This window comes from Barbus barbus (assembly GCF_936440315.1).
Source record: "Barbus barbus genome assembly, chromosome: 20".
In the NCBI taxonomy this organism is placed as follows: domain Eukaryota; kingdom Metazoa; phylum Chordata; class Actinopteri; order Cypriniformes; family Cyprinidae; genus Barbus; species Barbus barbus.
The window spans coordinates 28,670,919-28,691,437 of record NC_136748.1 but is presented as its reverse complement, the minus strand read 5'-3'; the positions used below and the strand labels follow the sequence as shown (position 1 = coordinate 28,691,437).

Sequence of the window (20,519 nt, the reverse complement as noted above, 5' to 3'; positions counted from 1 at the left end):
TATTGTCATCAGTTGGAAAAAAAAAGAAAAAAATCTTAAAGTAAAGCCAATGATATCATTCCTCGTTATAGTTTTATGAACTTCTCTACACAATCAATATAGGTGCTTATGCTGGTCTCCAGTTGTTTTTGGTGGTTTCATTCCTGATACTTTGGGCTTGATTTGGGAACATAATTTCCTCAGAGTTCAAGAGTTCAGAGTGTGAGATTCCATAGAAAGAGATGTTTCAGACGTGATGGGCTTCTGGCTTGTTCTGGAGCTGAAAGCTGAACATCGGGTTCACTGTTCGATATCACATCAAACATCATTCCAGGCGTCTGAAGCCCTTCAGCGGAGCGTCAGATGTCACCGTCTCTGAAGTCCTCCAGGTGTTCCAGGACATGCAGCTCCACGCCTCAAAAGAACTGCTCCTCAACTCCTTATGGAACCTGTTCCAAAGTTACATTCTATACATTCTGGAACATTCTATAACTCATCAATCAATCAATGAAGGATATTGTACAATCAAGACAAGCGTATGCATGTCCAAAAAAAACATTGCACATCATTGATACATAACAATTGTATATTGTATGGCTCTCAAGTTAGATATTGTTTAAAAAAAAAAATTTAATATCAGTTTTGAATTGTTCAAACATCTTTAAAAATCATTTGACTTTTTGAATATAATACTGATCAAATATAACAAATACATAACACATACATACATTTTATCACCAACATCCAATGAAAAATATCTAAACATATCAGTTTTTATTAACAAAATTAACAGGTCATCACTTTTTGTAAATATTTTTTCAGTTCTGTCCAAAAAATTATACCTTAGGACATTCCCAAAGTAAAAAATCAAATTGTAAAACATTAATACTAAAATAATAATTATAAGACACTACATAAAAGCCAGACTTATTATTATTATTATTATTATTGTTGTTGTTTTATTTAAGTTTTAAAATATCAATATTTTCTGGTCATATATGGTCGCTGGTTATTTTATTTAAAGTTATGGTTATTAAGTTATTATTATTATTATAAAGGTTATTATTTCAAGAACTATATACTAATTTAATTATAATAGCCTATATAATATAATTATTTTGTGAAATGTATAATATACAATTTCAAATTTTACTTAAAAAAAAACTATGTATCCCACTATGTATCATACTATCTTACTGTTTACCAAAGTATGTTACAATAATACAAAAATATGGTCTAACAAAAAAAAACAAATGTTATTAGAAACAGATACAAACGATAGTGTTCAGCCTGTCAGTCGCGAGGGGCGCTATTGAGTTCCAGTGACACGACAGAGCTCGGGTGAATCAATAGAGGAAGAGCCTGTTTCCCACAGTTCTGTGCGGCCGCAGCCATCTCGATCTGCAGTTTAACGTGCTGCAGCTCAAACTCAACGTTTATTTCTCGGATTTCGATTTAATTTCACGTATTTGCGACACTAGAATTAGTTTTTACAGCGTGGGCGCGTGTGAAGACTTTAAATCGCCAACATGCCGCGGATTATGATCAAAGGAGGCGTGTGGCGCAACACTGAGGTTTGTTTAGAGAAAACACACAATATTTCAGCATTAAAACTATTCATCAGTGCATTTCAGCTTCATATGATCTATATTTATTGGAATTGTACAAATATCTGCATTGCTGTGTTTTTATTTACATCTTAACGTTACGTTGATGCCTTCAGCTCGTCCTGAATATTTATACATTTTTATGATTTATGTTTTTTATTGAGTGAATAAAATATCAAAACACAATTTAGATTGTTTTAACCAAGATTATTAATTGGACTGTGCATAAATACTGACGTTGTATTTCGATATTTATATTGTAATAATTGTTTTTCAAAAACTAGTATCATTTATTAATTTGCATGTGTATTAACTCGTAAGTATATGTATTTTATTTATTATTTTACAGCTTTTCTGGAAATTACATGCATGTCAATATATTCTGTCACTGACACTGTTGTCTTCTTGATAGACAAATACTCTTGAGAGAACATTATTAGGCTCATGTTTGTGTGTTATGGTGGAAATGAAGTTATTATTGAGTTTAGCTGAAGTTAGATTATTAAAATGATCTGTTATCTGAGTCGAAGACATCTTTGTCTCTGATTTATTAACAGGATGAGATTCTCAAAGCAGCTGTAATGAAATATGGCAAAAATCAGTGGTCTCGAATCGCATCCCTGCTGCACCGCAAATCAGCCAAACAGTGTAAAGCCAGATGGTGAGTTTATATCATCTCAAAACCTATCCGGACAGCATTTTTCAGCATCATAGGTGCATTTGAATGTGCTGTGATGCCCAAATATGCAATCTCTTGATCATATGTGTTTGTCACTTATGATTTGTTTCTCACAGGTATGAGTGGCTGGACCCCAGCATCAAGAAAACAGAATGGTCACGTGAGGAAGAGGAGAAACTTCTTCACCTGGCCAAGCTGATGCCGACTCAGTGGAGGACAATCGCTCCCATCATCGGACGAACAGCTGCTCAGTGTCTGGAGCATTACGAGTATCTGCTGTATGTACAGTTTGACGCACTATAGAAACAACGTGTAATTACTTTCACCGGGGAACTGTTTCTGTTTCCTCCACTGAATAAAAAAACAAAAAGTAAATGCGACTTTACAACTCACAATTCAGACATATTTCTCACAATTGTGAGTTATAAAGTCAGAATTGTGAGATGCAAACTTGCAATTGTAAGAATGTAATTTTTCCTCCGAATTTTATAACTCGCAAATATTTCTCAAAATTTTGAGAAGAGTCACAATTGCAATAGTATGTAAACTCAAAATTCAAACTTTTACTCTGCGAGTTTGTGGTTACGCAATTCGGAGAAAAAAAGTCAACTCTGAATTGCGAGGGGAAAAAGGCAGAATATTTTCGCAGTTCAGAATTGTTCATTTAATCCTGTGGCGGTAACAGGCATCCGTACTTTTGAAAAATAAAGTGAAAACTGTAAATCAATGTTAATTTTTCACAATCCAGTCTAATTCTAAATGTGTTGAACATATAATTCAGGTTCAATGGAGTTGAAGAAGAATTGTATTAATTTGTTCTTTATGATGACAGAGATAAAGCCGCCCAGAGAGAGAATGAAGATGATGTGGGCGATGACCCTCGCAAGCTTAAACCAGGAGAGATCGACCCAAACCCTGAGACCAAACCAGCCAGACCTGACCCTGTGGACATGGATGAAGGTGAGTGTCTGATGAAAACCCTTTTAGCACTGCGATTGAAAAGACAACGCATGACATCCATAAACTTGCATGTGCAGATGAGCTGGAGATGCTGTCTGAAGCCAGAGCTCGACTGGCCAACACACAAGGCAAGAAGGCAAAGCGGAAAGCCAGAGAGAAACAGCTGGAGGAAGCACGGTAAGATCTGGTCTCATAAGAACACTTTTAGGTCTCTGAGTACATTTTTGTAAGTCTATACTACAATACTGTTCAAAAGTTTGGGGTCAGTAAATTTTCTTTCTTTTTTTGAAAAAAAGTACTGTTTTTATCCAGCAAGCATGCAGGAAATTGATAAAAAGTGATTAGTAAAGGCTTATATTGTTAGAAAAGATTTCTATTTTGAACAAACGCTGTTCTTTTTAACGTCTTATTCATTAAAGAATCTTGAAAAAGGTATCACATGTTCCAAAAAATATTAAGCAGCAAAACTATTTTTAACACTACTAATAAATCAGCATATTGATGATAAATCAGAATGATTTGTGAAGGATCATGTGACACTGAAGACTGGAGTAATGGCTGATATAAATTCAGCTTTGCATCATAGGCATAAACTCTATTTTAAAGTATATTAACAGAACAGTTATTTTAAATTGTAATAATATTTCACAATATAAATGTTTTGCTTCTGTATTTTTAATCAAATTAATGCATCCTTGGAAAGCAGAAGAGACTTTTTAAAAATGTTACTGATTCCAAACTTTTGAACAGCATTGTGTATATATTCATAATGTATTTATATTTTCAGCAGCTTGCCATTTACAGTGTCATAATGAGCGTTTTACTAGTTCTCACAGTGTTGATCACATTGAGTTGTTTATCAGAGCTGTTGATCATGAAGCTGTTCTCTCCGCTGTATTCTGCAGTCGTCTGGCAGCGCTCCAGAAGCGCAGGGAGCTGCGAGCTGCAGGCATCGACATCCAGAAGAAGCGCAAGAAGAAGAGAGGTGTCGACTATAATGCTGAGATCCCGTTTGAAAAGAAACCCGCGCAGGGCTTCTACGATACGTCCATGGAGCAGTATGATCCTCTGCAACCGGACTTCAAACGACTGCGCCAGCAGCATCTCGATGGAGAACTCAGGAAGTGAGCGGAGTCGTGTCAAACCTCCTCCTGTGGAGCTGCAGGTAGTTCAGGTTCCTGTATGGGTGGGTTTTTGATCACCCCTGTGCTTTTTTGTATATAGTGAGAAGGAGGATCATGACCGAAAGAAGGACAGACAGAAGATCAAGAAGAAGAAGGAGTCCGATCTGCCCTCGGCCATCCTGCAGACCAGTGGAGTGTCAGAGTTTACAAAGAAGAGAAGCAAACTGGTGCTTCCGGCACCACAGGTCAGAGTTCTCACAAACTGTACTGCCTTAACCATGGTAAAAATCACTGGGACTTATGCCCTAAACAAAAACACCTTTGCAACCATAGAACGTCCTATGAACTGCATCGGAGCCAGTGCTGTCATTGTTAACTAAAACTATTAAAAAACTGCATTTAACCCATCCAAGTGCACACACACAGTAGTGAACAAACACCTGGAGCAGTGGGCAGCCAATGTTGTGGCGCCCGGGGAGCAGTTGGGGGTTCGGTGCCTTGCTCAAGGGTCTCACCTCAGTCGTGGTATTGAGGGTGGAGAGAACACTCCGGGTGTGTGTTCACTGCTGTGTGTGTGCACTTTGGATGGGTTAAATGTAGAGCACGAATTCTGAGTATGGGTCACCATAATTGGCTGTATGTCACGTCACTTTCACTAAATAAATCTAATGCCACTTCAGACCCCCTCCCCCCACAACATGTGAATTCCGAATAGGGCTGTGCGATTTGGGGAAAAATATCAAATTGCGTTTTTGTTTTTTTGACACATTTTGCAATTGCGATTTGATTTGTGATTTTTAAATTTGCAAAGTCAAGCTTCAGCTCAATGTTGTCAACAATGTGCAGCACAGTATGAGTATCGTTACCCTGCTGAAAAAAACATAGGAACCATCACAGAAATTCTTATAGTTTCCATAAAAACCATTACACAATTCCTTTTTGTTTTAGGCATTATTCCAGTAGGAATTACTGTTGTTCTATTGGTTGCCATCTGCTAGATTACATCCCACCAATAGAATGCATCAAATACCAGTAGACACCATTATAGTTTACATTAAAACCAGTACAATTCCCATTATAACCCTTAAATCCATTACATTTTCTATTGTGTTTTGGGAGGGGTTCTACTGTTTTATTTATTTATTTTTTCTGCAGGGAAGATTATAATGGTATTACTACTTTTACAGAATTACGGAATTTCACAGGAAAGATTTGTTTATTTTTTATAAATAAAGAACTATGTTTAGTCAATTATTAAAGTATTACATGTTACACAGGCTGATTTATTCATTTTTATGTATTTGGGATTTTAAGAACAAATGGGAAATGTGCTGAATGTTTCAAGCAGTTAGACTTAATTGACATTCGTTTTAAACACTGTGTGCGTCAGGCCTCGTCCATATTGCCAGATGCTCTCGTGAGAGACTTGCGGAGCAGAACCGGGTATAAAAGAGCATTATGAGACTGGCTGCGTGGAAACGGCTCGTCCTTGAGACGCGCAGCGTGGGGCGGATCAGAGGCACGGCTGTGTGTGCGATCTTCTGAATTAGCGAACATAAACTTATTTCAAATTAATCTGTTGGGGAGATAAAATGTGTAAGATAACGTTCATGTAGCCTACTAATAAAAACATCTTTTATTCTCCAGTACTGAAAGCAGAACCGATAAGGGAGCTCTTGATATGCATCGTGACGCAGCTCTTGCAAATGACCTTTTTTGTTTGTTGTCTGTCATTTCGAAGCTGAAGTTACATACGTTTTTCTTTAGTTTTAATTTGCCTAACTTTCAATCTGACCCTTTTTAAATGGTGGGCGTTCACGCAGTTGGCTAGAGCAGTGAATATCGGATCAGAGTAATATCGTGTCCAAATCGCAGTCTTAAATCGCGATTTCCATTAATCGCACAGCCCTAATTCTGAACTGTCACCTTTTTAACCTCTTGTGAGTTTGCAGGTATGTAGATTAATTCTATAATGGTATAAAAATAGTATAAAATTAACACTGATTGCAGCACGTTAACCAAGTGAATATAAATAGAAATGTAAAAACAAAAACTAATAGAAGTGACAAAAGGACATGATATAATTACTAAAACTTTAGAATTTAAAATGAAAACTAAAAATATAAAAGTAAAAGCTAATTCAATTTTAATAATATACTAGTATATAAATAATACTAAAATAACAATTATACCAACAACACATTAACAAAGTAAATGAAATCTCTCTCTATATAAACACAAACTAATACAAATAACAAACACACAAAATTACTAAAACGTTAACTGAAATTAACATGAAAACAAAATATAAAATTAAAAGCTAATTCTAAATATTGATAAATACTATAATATTATTTCCATAACACTGATCGCAACATGTTAATCACTCCAATGTGTTTTATGATAGTTATGATAATAGTTTTCATGTAGTTGAATATAGAAGTTGTGGTTAGTTACAATAATAAACTGCATATTACTGATTTTTCGTTTCAGATCTCTGACGCCGAGCTGGAGGAGGTTGTCAAACTGGGTCAGGCCAGCGAAATCGCCCGTCAGACCGCCGAGGAGTCTGGTATCACAAACTCCGCCTCTAGCGCTCTTCTGTCCGAATACAACGTGACCAATAACTCCATGGCCCTGCGCACACCCAAAACTCCAGCGGCACAGGACAAGATCCTGCAGGTTTGGTCTAGTTTCACTTGCTTCCCAAACTGGCTGTTTTATATCCTGAGTCTCACTGCTCGGTTCTTTCACTCTCACAGGAAGCCCAGAACCTGATGGCACTTACCAACGTGGACACTCCTCTTAAAGGAGGGCTGAACACCCCCCTGCATGAGAGCGACTTCTCTGGTGTCACACCACAGAGACAGGTGGTCCAGACGCCCAACACGGTGCTGTCTACACCCTTCAGGTACCCATCATGCATGAAAATATGCACTTTCACATGAAAAATGTAGCTTAGAATATTCACACTCATAGTCATTGAGTTCTGTAAAATGTTTTCAAAAATAAAATACCATATTAAAGCAATAATCCACTCAACACTGTGGTTTACAAGTGATTTTGTCAAGGTTCAGGGGTGTTGTAGGAATCACTGTAATGCATTGCATTAAATAATAGTTATTAATATAAAGTAATAAACCAATTTCCCTCCCAGTAATACAGTTCATTACATTTTGGTTAGTTATGATTGGCCCGCTTTCGTTAACTGAAATAATATATAAATACTACAGTATTTTTTTTTTAAATTGGGATTTTGCCTCGGCGGTTAACCACAACAAACTCAAAAGACTAGAACTGAAATAAAAATAACTTAAATATAAATATAAATATAAAAAAATACTTAAAAACCAATAAAATAAACTAATAAAAATGACAAAAGCACAAAAAATTACTAACTTTTACCTAAAATTAAAATATAAAATTAATAGCGAATTCAAAATATTGTTCAGCCAGAAGTACTATTTAATAAAATATATTATTTTTAAAAAGCCAATTTTCCACCCAGTAATACAGTTTATTAAATTTCAGGCTTATGATTGGCACGTTAGTATAGAATTCATATTTCATTACAGCTTTTGGGTCAGTATTTATTTATAAGAAGGTAATAATTTTAGTCAGCAGTAAAGACATTTATAATGTTACTAAAGATTTCTATTTCAAATAAATGCTGCTCTTTTGAACTTTTTCAAAGAATCCTGAAAAAAATTTGTCAGTAAAAATATAAAGCAGCTGTTTTCAACATTGCTAAAATAAACTGTTATGCAAATCAGAATATATTAGAAGGATTTCTGAAGGATCATGCTGAAAATTCATCTTTTTATTTAAACTATATTGAATACACTTAAAGAAAACACTTATTTTAAATTGTAATAAAATGTCACACTATTACAGTTTTTAATGTATTTTTGATCAAATAAGTGCAGCTTTGGAGAGCATAAGAGACTTATTTAAAAACATTACCAACCCTGACCCCGAACTTTTGAATATTAATATCTCATAATATTAATGTATGTGCTAAGTTTCAGGTTAATGAGCTGTGTGAATAATGACTTTATGCATATGGTTTCCCAGAACCCCTAGTCACGGAGCTGAGGGCATGACCCCTCACGGTGGGGTGACTCCTAAACCCTCGCTGGGTGTGACCCCGGGCAGGACCCCGCTGCGGGACAAGCTCAACATCAACACAGAGGAGGGTGGTGTGGACTACAGCGACCCATCATTTGCCAAACACTTGGTGTGTAACACCCATAATAATGAGCCTGACTTTTTCTGAGATTTAAACCATTTTGAGTGCATTTAATGCATTTATTTGAGCGTGTTTTCTGTCTGTTCCAGCAAAAGGAGTCCCGCGAGCAGCTCCGGCTGGGCTTGATGTCTCTTCCGATGCCCAAAAATGACTTTGAGATCGTTCTTCCCGAAAACGCTGAGAAAGAGCTGGAGGAAGCCGAGGTGGACGAGAGTTTCATGGAGGATGCGGCTGAGATAGAACTGTGTAAACAGGTCAGTTAACCGGCGAACACCTCGGCCCGTCCGCTTCTAATGCAGCTTTCTGAGATCTTTAAATACACGGATGACACTCAGGATCCAGAGGGTGCTGTGTTTAGTGTTTAAATATTTGTTTTTGCTGATATTTATCTTGTGTGATATTTCCACAGGCCGTCAGAGATGCCGAGAGGGAGAAGGAGCTGCGTCAGAGACACACAGCAGTTCAGAGAGATTTACCAAGACCTTCAGAGGTGAGGAAATACACACACATCCTGTCCATACTTGCTTATCTATCGCAATTACTGTGCTATTTTGGTGATATTAATATACTGTTATAGTATTTATCCATTTTTATTTGTTTTTATTGTTTTAGTTTTTAATTGTAGCAATTTTTTTTTCTTTTTTTAAATGTTTCGTTTTAGTGTTTACTACTTTTTCTATTTTAGTAATGCACTTTAGTAACATAAAGGAGAAATTTAGCTTTGGCTATGTAAGAAACCATCCACATTGGCCCAAAGACGGGATCCAATTGGTGGGCGATGGTATAATGCGTGTAGGTCTTTTACTTGCACTTCTTAATTTATCAGGATTTAGTTTCAATTTTAGTCTAGCTCCGTGTTAAAGCTGAATCCAGTTTCAAGTGATCATTCAATTTAGGCTGTATTTTTAATTAAAAACTGATCACAAATATCGATTATGTATTAAGATATTTGATTATTTTCAATATCCCATACTTTCAATTATTAATAATTAACAATGAACGAGTAATTGAAAATTTGGGATATTCAAAATAATCAAATATCTAAATTAATACATAATCTATATTTGTGATCAGCTTTTAATTACTTGAAATACAGCCTAAATTTAATGATCACTTGAAAATGGAGTCTAAATTAAACGCGGAGCTAGACTAAAATTGAAACTAAATCCTGATGTATTAGGTGAACTTTGCAGAAGCCAAGTAAAAACCAAACACCAGGCTGCTGGACTTTTGAGCCGGCGGGTGGATTCCTCACAGCTACTAAATGAAAAAGTGTTTTTGTGTAGTATTCATTTTATTTCAATTAACAAATCTTTTGAAATAGTTTTTGTTAACTCTTCCACGTCTAAAAAAAATCCCCTTAATATTCCAAGTAGTATTTTTTTTTTTTTTTTTTCATTTAGTCTCCAAGATAAAACTTCTCATTTTCTTTCATGATTTATTTTGTGTGTGTGTGTAGAATTTTATTTAAACTATTTTATTTATTTTTTTTGTAGTTTTTGTTATCAGGAACCATTTTAATGTACTATTAAAATGTTTATTAATATTGAGTTTGTTTTATTTTTGTTTTCAGTTTTAATTTTAGTTTAGTTTAAAGTTTAGTAATTTTGTTGTTTATCATTTTAATTAAATTGCATATACATTTTCTTTAGTAGCTTAAACTTTCATTTAGTTGGCAAGGCAACATTTCTCATTTTTCTTTTTAATGTTCCTTGTGTGTGTGTGTTATATTATTTTTTTTAAATGTCAGGTTTATTTAAATTTACATGTTTTGTATAGTTGTAGTTTAATGATAACAACACTCCCACATACTGGCATTTGAAAAATGCAAAGTTGTATTGCAGAGTAAAGTAATATGGGGCAGAACTTGATTATTTGATGCAATGTGTAAGACGAGACATTCTAGACTAGTTATGGTGCTCATAGTTAAGTTATACAAATAAAGAAATAGTACATTTGTATAGTTTAAAGGGATGTACTCTACCATGAGATGAAGTCTAAACTAATGCTGCTGTGTGTGTGTGTGTGTGTTCAGGTGAATGAGACTATACTCCGGCCTCATAATGTGGAGCCGCCGCTGACGGACCTGCAGCAGGCTGAAGAACTCATAAAGAAAGAAATTATTACCATGATCCACTTCGACTGTATGCATCACCCCTTCAGCGACGGCCAGGCCAAGAAGGGGAAAGGAATGGGATCCAGCTCCAACAACGCCGAGCACATCGCTTTCCTGGAGAAAACCCCCTACGAAAAGGTCTCTGAGGAAGAGCTCATAAAGGTTTGCTGCTTTTAATTGTTAGACCCCCACTTTTTTCTTTTTTTGATCATGTAGGAAAACCTGAGTGTGATTTTATTCTAAAATATGATTAAATTATACATAGTAACACGCAGACTGCTGGAGAGGTCATTCAAATTCTGACTGAATCTCTGGAGGTTTTGTTATTCTGCAGGTTCAGTTTGGCCTGGCAATTATTTGCAAGAGTGACATTTAGAAATGTCCAGGTCATATTTTTGCATAATGAAGCCTATTTAAGAAATTGATGCCTATTTAGGACAATTAAGATGCACTGTGGCTTTATTCCAAGTAAAGCACATTTACATCATTGCCATTACTTTTCAATAGGGCTTTTGATCAAACCTAGATATCTTGTAATATTCCATATTTTAGAAAAATGTAAAACCCCATCGTTTATGACTTTTCAGGGCACTCAAATAAATGAGAATTAACTGTTTATTATACTGCTAATGAATAATAAACAATAAAATTATGGAACAAAAACATTAAGTAAAATATAAAAAGTCATGTAATAGTATTCCTATATTTAATATATTTAAAAATAAATGAATAAAAACAGTTAATGATTTTTAAGAGCATTAAAATGAAATCTGTTTATTATACTAAAGCAATAGGACAAGTGATTTTGCCAAAACTGTTTATTATTTTGATGGTCAGTTAGTCTGTTGATTATTTCTTCAATTAATCAGATTTAAAGGCGCCAAATTAATTCATTTATTTTTGTATTTTTAAAAAAAATGGTGTTCCACATGCAATTGAAAATGAAATCCTTTGTTAATTTGTAATGAAACGCAGGGCTGCAACAACTAATTAATAAAATTATAATGAAAATAAATCAATACTGTAGTGCATTCTCATGACTGTACAGTATTGCAGTAATGAAAATTGAGCTTAAATTAGTTTAATTGTCAAAAATAATGGCACATTTCAAATGAATGTTAGATTTAATTTTCTTGATGCAGTTTTATTTTGGATTATGACCTGGATATTTCTGATATATTCAACCATGAAGTCTTTATGTGGAGCAGTTTGCTTTTATTCAGTTGACTTCAGACAAGAGCTTTTTGCTTGCTGATAGATTGAGTTTGGTTCTCTTCGGTCATAAAGTGCATGACTAGGGCTGTGACGGTCGCCGTGACAACCGCGGTGGTCTGTTGCCACTGGCAGTAGTGCACTTGACCTCACACACTCTATAACAAGCATAATACTACGTTTTGTATACAACTATAATAATAGTAACAGTTGCAAATTGTTTTATTTAGACTATAAGTCTATGCTAATTCACAAATTACCTCAAACGCCATACATAGCGTTTCCTTTAAACTGGCGGGTTTAATATCGCAACACCGCGCCACTGACAGTAGTTGGTCCATTACCACTACGGTGGTAAAAATCTGCCATCGTCACAGCCCTATGCATGAGTCTTACTATTCAAACCTGATGCATCCGCCAGTTCATGTCGTGTGTGTTTGACAGGCTGGAGAGCTGCTGGCTCAGGAGATGGAGGTGGTGAAGCATGGGATGGGTCATGGAGATCTGTCTATGGAGGCGTATAACCAGGTATGGGAGGAGTGTTACAGTCAGGTCCTGTACCTGCATGGACAGAGCCGCTACACCCGAGCCAATCTAGCCAGCAAGAAGGACAGAATTGAGTCTGTGGAGAAGAAACTGGAGGTAAGATCATCAGAAACGTCATGTATTCTGCACACTCCCTTTGGCTCCAGTAGATGGCGCTGTTTGGCTAATAGAAGCGCATGTTCAGTAATGCTCAGGGTTTTGGTAAAACCCTGGTATAAATATATTATTTGTATTTTATTTTTATTTACTTATTTATTCTTTTTTAAGATTAGTTAGTTTTTTATATATTTGTGTTTTATTTACAGTTGGTTTTTTGTCTCATTTTTCTTATTTTAATTTTATTTCTTAATGTATTTTTGTTTGTTTGGTTTTGGTGGGTACTTTTTATAATTCAGTATTCATGTTCCGTAATGTTTCTTGTCATTGGTAAAAGCACCAAATAATTTTATTTCTTTTAGTGTATTAGTCTGTTAATTCCGACCTGTTCTTGGTGCTCTTAAGTCAGTGAGATATTTCATAATTTATTAATTTTTTTCGTAATAGTGTTATTTAATCTGGCCATTTTATAATTTTTTATTGTTTGGTTTTTATGTTTTGATTTTATTATTGTTTGTTTGGTTTTGGTGGGTGCTTCATTACTGTGTTCAGTAATGTTCAAGGTTTTGGTAAAATCACTTGAGTATCTTATTGCTTTTAGTTTAACAGATTACTATTATTAGTATTCCGATCCATTCTTAGTGTTCTTAAAAGTCTTTCAGTGTGTTAACCTCATAATTAACCAGCCAAGATAAACCGTAATAAATCCGTTAATTCTGTTTTAATGAGGACGGCTGTAAACTCCTGGGCATTCATGCTTGGTTTAACACAAACTGTCGGCTCCAGTAAGACAGCCAGTGTCCTGCAGTTTTGGGACGTGCACATGTGCAGATATTCAGTTCATTAGGACATCCCCCATTTGACACAGGCTGCGTTTGTGTCTGTTAGTCCCGGCTGGGAACGTGCGGCGGAAACCATTCACGCAGCAACACGTTCAGAGAGGCAGGAGTTTGTGTTCCTGCAGGAAGTGGCTCTCATTCAGAGAATTGCCAGGATTTATGCCTGCAGAATCTGCACAGCACATTTATCAACAGACCTCAGCTGGAGTCACACACACACACACACACACACTGATTTAGAGAGAGTGCTTCTTTTTTTTTTTAGAATATTGTGAAAAAGTTAAGTATTTTTTGTCACTCATTTCAGAAAGTGAAACCCATCTAGCATCTAACATGGGCTATTTCAGAAGTGGCTTGGTAGCTCTTTTCCTGAAGACGTCTGAGCGTGGTGACTCTTGATGCACTGACTCCAGCTTCAGTCCACTCCTTGTGAAGCTCTCACAAGTGTTTGAATCAGCTTTGCTTAACAGTATTCTCAAGCTTGCGGTCATCCCTGTTGCTTGTGCACCTTTTCCTACCCAAATTCTTCCTTCCAGTCAACTTTGCATTTAATATGCTTTGATACAGCACTCTGTAAACAGCCACAGCTTTCAGTAAAGACCCTCTGTGACTTACCTTCTTTGTGGAGGGCGTCAATTTTCGTCTTCTGCACCATTGCCAAGTCAGCAGTCTTCCCCATTATTGTGGGTTCAAAGAACAAGTGATGCTCAGAATTTATACTGTAGGGATGGTCATTAATTGAAACTCAAATGTAAATATTCTAATATTTTGAGATACTGATTTTTGACTTTCATGAGCTGTAAGCTTTTTTTCATGATATTAATTTTTTTTGAGCTGTACCTGTATATAAATTACTCCCAAAAGATCATTTGAAGTCATTGTTGTGTAAAGCATCAAGCAGACATTAGCTAAAAAATAAAGTAACTTCAGCAAGAAATATTGTTTGATTCAACAAATGTATTACATAAACATTTTTGGACCAAGAGGGTGAGTAGGCCTAAATAATGACACAATTTTCATTTTTGGGTGAAAATTGTCAGTAATTGGTGGTAAATGTCTTGATTAAGTCATCATTGAGTCATTTATTCATTCATTTGATTCGTTCAAATGGCTGATTCATTCAGGAGTGAAGTAAATGGTTCTTTATGAATGGTCCATTGAATCATTAGGCTTGTTCAACTAGAAGTGGATCGTCACCATCAGACCGATCGGTGTGTGACTTCAAAGTACTGTGAGAGCTATAGAGAGCAGACTATAGAGAGCAGACTGCTCTGCATACTTTTGAATCGCTCTCGTGAAACTTTGATACACCGATCTGTCTTTGCAGTGCTGCTTCTAATCCAACAAAACTGATGGTTCACTCAATTCATTCAAAACGTGGATTAAGAAATTAAATGTAGCAGTGTTGCTCTGAGACAAACAGTTCTGCTTTGTTTTTATTTTCTTTGGCAAAATTGAGCAAAACAGACAACATTGTGTCGAAAATAACACACTATTAACTTATTTATTGAACTGTTGTATAAGATCAGTATCACATTTGCATTTGTGTGATGTTGCATTTATTGCTCGTGTGATAGTGCTCAATTTTATGATGTAAAGTTTGCCCCATATCTTGAATTTTAGGGACCGTCTCTAGGCTCCATCACGCAGTGAGTTGTTCCCCTGCATCATATTTGTCATCAATCAGATGTATGAAATGTCAGATGATTTAGGTCTGGGGCGGGACAAGTGCATTAAATGCATTTAATAATTTAAACGTGTTATTTTTCACCGTAATTAATCTAAATGCGTTAACTCTCCAGCCTGTGAGTGTATTTATCTACAATAAGAAATGCATGTAATTTTATATATGTATATTTCCAATTAATAAAATTATATATATTTTTTTATATCAGATATAAAATATTTTATTAAAAGGAAGTTTTGTTTTTTTTTATAAAGTGATTGATTTTTTTATGTATTCATAACTTCAATTAATCAGCTGCTGTGAATTTGAAGCTGATCTGCATTGGCTGGCTAATTGGCTGACAGTCATGCGTTGGCTGCTGTCGTCTGGACGTCCTGATCTCGCTGATCTCTCTTTGTCTCTGCTCGTCTGGGATGTTTTACCCAGAGAAGTGCCCATTCAGGACTTTCAGCTGGCAGCGGGACGCTTACTGGAAAACGCCAGGCGCTCGAATGAAAACAGATCCATTATAATTGCATAATGGTTTGTTAAAGGCCAAAGACGTGGCGTGTGTTTCTGAGGCCTGTGTTGACATTGGAGGTTTATTGTTTTTGTTTCCATCTCATAACTTTGTAGAATGCACTGCTTTTTTGCATGTCACACATGATTGCAAAATGTAACGTCTGAAAATAGTTTACGTTTGCGATGGTTTCAATATTTGGTGGTGCCAGTGCCTGAACGCAAAATTGAATCCTGGTTTTTCTCAGACATCCCATCGCAACATGTCAAGAACAAGAGCTGAAATTAAATGTTTAAATTGAGCAGAGATTAAATGTTGTGCTAGTTTTTATATTCGATTTGTTTTTTTTTTATCCTTTACGTATAAAAAGAAATCACATTCCTACCCAAAAAAGTAGTTATTTCTTTCTGGGTTTTTTTATAATTGTATTTTTATTTTGCTGTGCATTTCGTATTTTAGTTTATTTTATACACTTATTTTTGCAATATTTTTTATGTTTTAAATATTTATTTTTTTATATATATATATATATATATATATATATATATATATATATATATATATATATATATATATATATATATTCACTCACTCACTCACTCACTGGCCACTTTATTAGGTACACCTGTTCAATTGCTTAGTAACACAAATTGCTAATCAGCCAATCACATGGCAGCAACTCAATGGGAAGAAAGGGGATTTAAGTGACTTTGAACGTGGAATGGTTGTTGGTGCCAGACGGGATGGTCTGATTATTTCAAAAACTGCTGATCTACTGGGATTTTCACGCATAACTATCTCTAGGGTTTACAGAGAATGGCCCGAAAAAGAGAAAATATCCAGTGAGCGGCAGTTGTGTGACACAAATGCCTTGTTGATGTCAGAGGTCAGAGGAGAATGGGCAGACTGGTTAGAGATGATAGAAAGGCAACAGTAACTCATATAAGGCTGGTGGTGGTGGTGTAATGGTGTGGGGGATATTTTCTTGGCACACTTTGGGCCCCTTAGTACCAACTGAGCATCGTTTAAACGCCACAGCCTACCTGAGTATTGTTGCTGACCATGTCCATCCCTTTATGACTACAGTGTACCCATCTTCTGATGGCTACTTCCAGCAGGATAATGCACCATGTCACAAAGCTCAAATCATCTCAGACTGGTTTCTTGAACATGACAATGAGTTCACTTTACTCACATGGCCTCCACAGTCACCAGATCTCAATCCAATAGAGCATCTTTGGGATGTGGTGGAACGGGAGATTCGCATCATGGATGTGCAGCCGACAAATCTGCAGCAACTGCGTGATGCTATCATGTCAATATGGACCAGAATCTCTGAGGAATGTTTCCAACACTTTGTTGAATCTATGCCACGAAGAATTAAGGCAGTTCTGAAGGCAAAAGGGGGTCCAACCTGGTGTATTTTTTGTTTATTCCTTAAAATTCTTACCTCATCCATTATTTTATTTTCAAAATTTCCAATTAAGTCTGGCATCAGTGCAAAAAAAGATTTAATTTAAAAACAAGTTCAAACCAAAAACTAATAAGCAACAGGTAGTTCAGATTCTGAATTTTGAGTGAATAAACCATGTGCAAAGTCATTATAAAATCATTGTAATTATGTTTGTAACAGTTCCTCTCACTTTGTGTTGATGACAGATCAACAGAGGTCACATGACCACAGAAGCCAAGCGTGCAGCGAAGATGGAGAAGAAGATGAAGATTCTGTTGGGCGGCTATCAGTCGAGGGCGATGGGTCTGCTCAAGCAGCTCAGTGAACTCTGGGATCAGGTAGAACAGGCCCACATGGAGCTCCACACCTTCCAGGAGCTGAAGAAACAGGAAGACTTCGCCATTCCACGCAGACAGGAGGTAAACCGCTTTAACTCTGTTAGATGTTTGGGTCCATGATAATGAATTAGTGTAAAGTGTAAAAGTTTGGCAGTATAATACACTTAAAGATTGGTTTGTTTTTGGATTCTGGAGGTTTTATTTTGTATAAGATTTGTATTTTTTTAGTTTATTACATATTTATATTTTGGTTTGCGTATGTGGTTAAAAGTATGTTGTAAATGTATATATTTTGTATATGTCTATGCTTTGATCCTGTTTTCTTTTGTCCCCCAATTTTAAAAATAAACAGGGTGGAAATATAAAATTTTCACATTCTTGATTCATTACATGTAAAGGAAAAAATGTAAAGGTTTTTTTTTGATGATTAGAGCGTACAACTCATGAAAGTCAAAAATCCAGTATTAGAATATTTCCTAAGATCAATCAGAAAAAGGATTTGCAAAAGCAGAAAAGTTCAAGTTCTTTAAAGTATGTTCATTTCTGCACTCAATACTTGGTCGGGGCTCCTTTAGCACAAACTCCAGCATCAGTGAGGAATGGCGTGGAAGCGATCAGCCTGTGGCTCTGCTGAGGTACTATTGAGCCTTCAGCTCGTCTGTATTATTAGAGCCACTGTTTCTCATCTTTCTCTTGAAAATATACCATAGATTCCATATGGGGTTCAGGTCAGGGATGTTGGCTGGCCAATCAAGCACAGTAATATCATGGTCAGCAAACCACTTGGAAGTGGTTCTGGCAGTGTGGACAGGTGCTAAAGTCCTGCTGGAAAAGGAAATCAGCATCTCCATAAAGCTTGTCAGCAGATGGAAGCACAAAGTGCTCCAAAATCACCTGGTAGACGGCTGCATTGACTTTGGACTTGATAAAACACAGTGGACCAACACCAGCAGATGTCACGACACCCCAAATCATCACTGACTGTGAAAACTTCACACTGGACTTCAAGCAGCTTTGATTCTGTGCCTCTCCACTCTTCCTCCAGACTCTGGGACCTTGATTTCTAAATGAAATGCAAAATTTATTTTCATCTGAAAAGAGGACTTTGGACCACTGAGCAACAGTCCAGTTCTTTTTCTCCACAGCCCAGGTAAGATGCTTCTGACGTTGTCTCTGGTTCAGAAGTGGCTTGGTAGCTCTTTTCCTGGAGACGTCTGAGCGTGGAGACTCTTGATGCACTGACTCCAGCTTCATTCCCTTCATGTGAAGCTCTCCCAAGTGTTTGAATCAGCTTTGCTTGACAGTATTCTCAAGCTTGTGGTCATCCCTGTTGCTTGTGCACCTTTTCCTACCCAAATTCTTCCTTCCAGTCAACTTTGCATTTAATATGCTTTGATACAGCACTCTGTGAACAGCCACAGCTTTCAGTAATGACCCTCTGTGACTTATTCTGTGAATGATTCTGGACCATTGCCAAGTCAGCAGTTAGCAGGATGGTCATTAAATGAAACTCAAATGAGAATTTTTAATATTTTGAGATGCTGGATTTTTGACTTTCATGAATTGTAAGCTCTAATCATTAAAATTAAAAACAAAAAACCTTTTTCACGATGTTCTAATTTTTTTTTTTAGATGCACCTGTGTGTGTGTGTGTATATATATGTGTGTGTGTATATCAGTGTATATATATATATATATATATATATATATATACTGTTAATGTTCATTTAATTTCCTCAAAAAAAAAAAACAATAAACAGACCCCCCAAAAAAATAATTTACAACATTACACGTTTCTACTATTCTACATCACTTATATCAACACTTTGTGGTTTCTGTCCAGGCCCTGAGAGAGGACGTCCAGAGACAGCAGGACAGAGAAAAAGAGCTGCAGCAGAGATTCGCTGACCTGCTGCTGGAGAAACAGACGCTCTCACAGAAGTTCTGAGCGGGACGTTTCTATCCTGAGCTTCTCTGATCTCCTGAAGAGCGTACAGTGCTCATGAACTTCAGCATGCTTTACTGTCTGGATCCTTGTGTTTCTGCTGTAATAACTGCTTTCAATGTTAACTTCACGAGGACCGCCGGGATCTCATTCACACAGCGTTTTGTTTTTAAAAATGTTTTTCATATTGATCTTGTAAGTGTAAATATAGTCTGCTTTGCAGTATGGATTTTCCATGTCAAGCTATTTTTAGGTTTGTGCTGAATATGAGAAGCTCCTTTTCAGGTGTAAGTTGGAATAATGAGTGGCATTGACATTGTACATTTACAAAATAAATCATCAGTGCTTATTCAATCTCCGCTTTACATTTCTGCGCTCTCAATGAATGATTGGAAAGAATGGTACAATCACTTCACACACAAAACATGACAAACAGAACTTAGTTCATGTTAACTAAAGTATTACTAACAATGAAAAAAATACTTAGTTCTTTTCAACATTTAATACAGTAAAACAATGAACAGTACTTTCATTTTTATTTTTTATTAACATGAACAGAGTACTATGGTGTATAATGCATATAATCATGAATATAAAATATATTTAATAATTATTTACATTTAATTATTTAATATATATAAAGCCTAGTGGCAATATGTACAATTTACAACAAACCCCCATATATTTTTTTGTGTGGTTAAATTATTTTGGGTATATCTATGCTTAATGGTTAATATTGTATATTTCATGCTGAACATTTAACTAGAAATTATATATATATATATATAACCAACTTTTTAATATAAAAAAACGGAGTTATCCGTTTTTGCAAATTAACTCTTTGTGTGTGTATAAGACAAATCCAAGGTTAAACTTCTTTATAAAATTGTTCAGAATTTCTCTTATTTAACATTTACTAATTATTTATAAAATTTAAATGCGTTATGTAATGTACTTGATTTTTATTGGCTAACATTAACAAAGATTTAGAAAATGCCTTATGCATTTAGCAGATACCTTTATCCAAAGCAACTTGCAAAAGAAAAAAGTAAAAGTGTGAACAATATTTGTCATATAATGGCAGGTTTATTAGAAATTAAAATTACTGGTACTTCATAAAATCTAAAAAAAAAAAATTGGCTGATTCAAACATGTTGAGACTGATGAGAAAAATGTGTGAAGAGAAAAGA

General features: G+C 35.7%; 1 protein-coding gene across 1 annotated transcript; it reads left to right on the top strand.

Moving 5' to 3' along the window:
* Positions 1 to 1,344: 1,344 nt before the first annotated feature.
* LOC306886014 (cell division cycle 5-like protein) lies at positions 1,345 to 19,682 on the top strand. Its single transcript, XM_079442865.1, has 16 exons — positions 1,345 to 1,553; positions 2,144 to 2,247; positions 2,382 to 2,543; positions 3,098 to 3,225; positions 3,303 to 3,402; positions 4,131 to 4,349; positions 4,450 to 4,594; positions 6,843 to 7,031; positions 7,112 to 7,260; positions 8,424 to 8,586; positions 8,688 to 8,852; positions 9,008 to 9,088; positions 10,634 to 10,876; positions 12,371 to 12,568; positions 17,253 to 17,465; positions 19,228 to 19,682. The coding sequence occupies exons 1-16, from the start codon at positions 1,509 to 1,511 to the stop codon at positions 19,330 to 19,332; spliced, it is 2,409 nt and encodes an 802-aa protein (XP_079298991.1). The 5' UTR covers positions 1,345 to 1,508; the 3' UTR covers positions 19,333 to 19,682.
* The last annotated feature ends 837 nt before the right edge of the window (positions 19,683 to 20,519 follow it).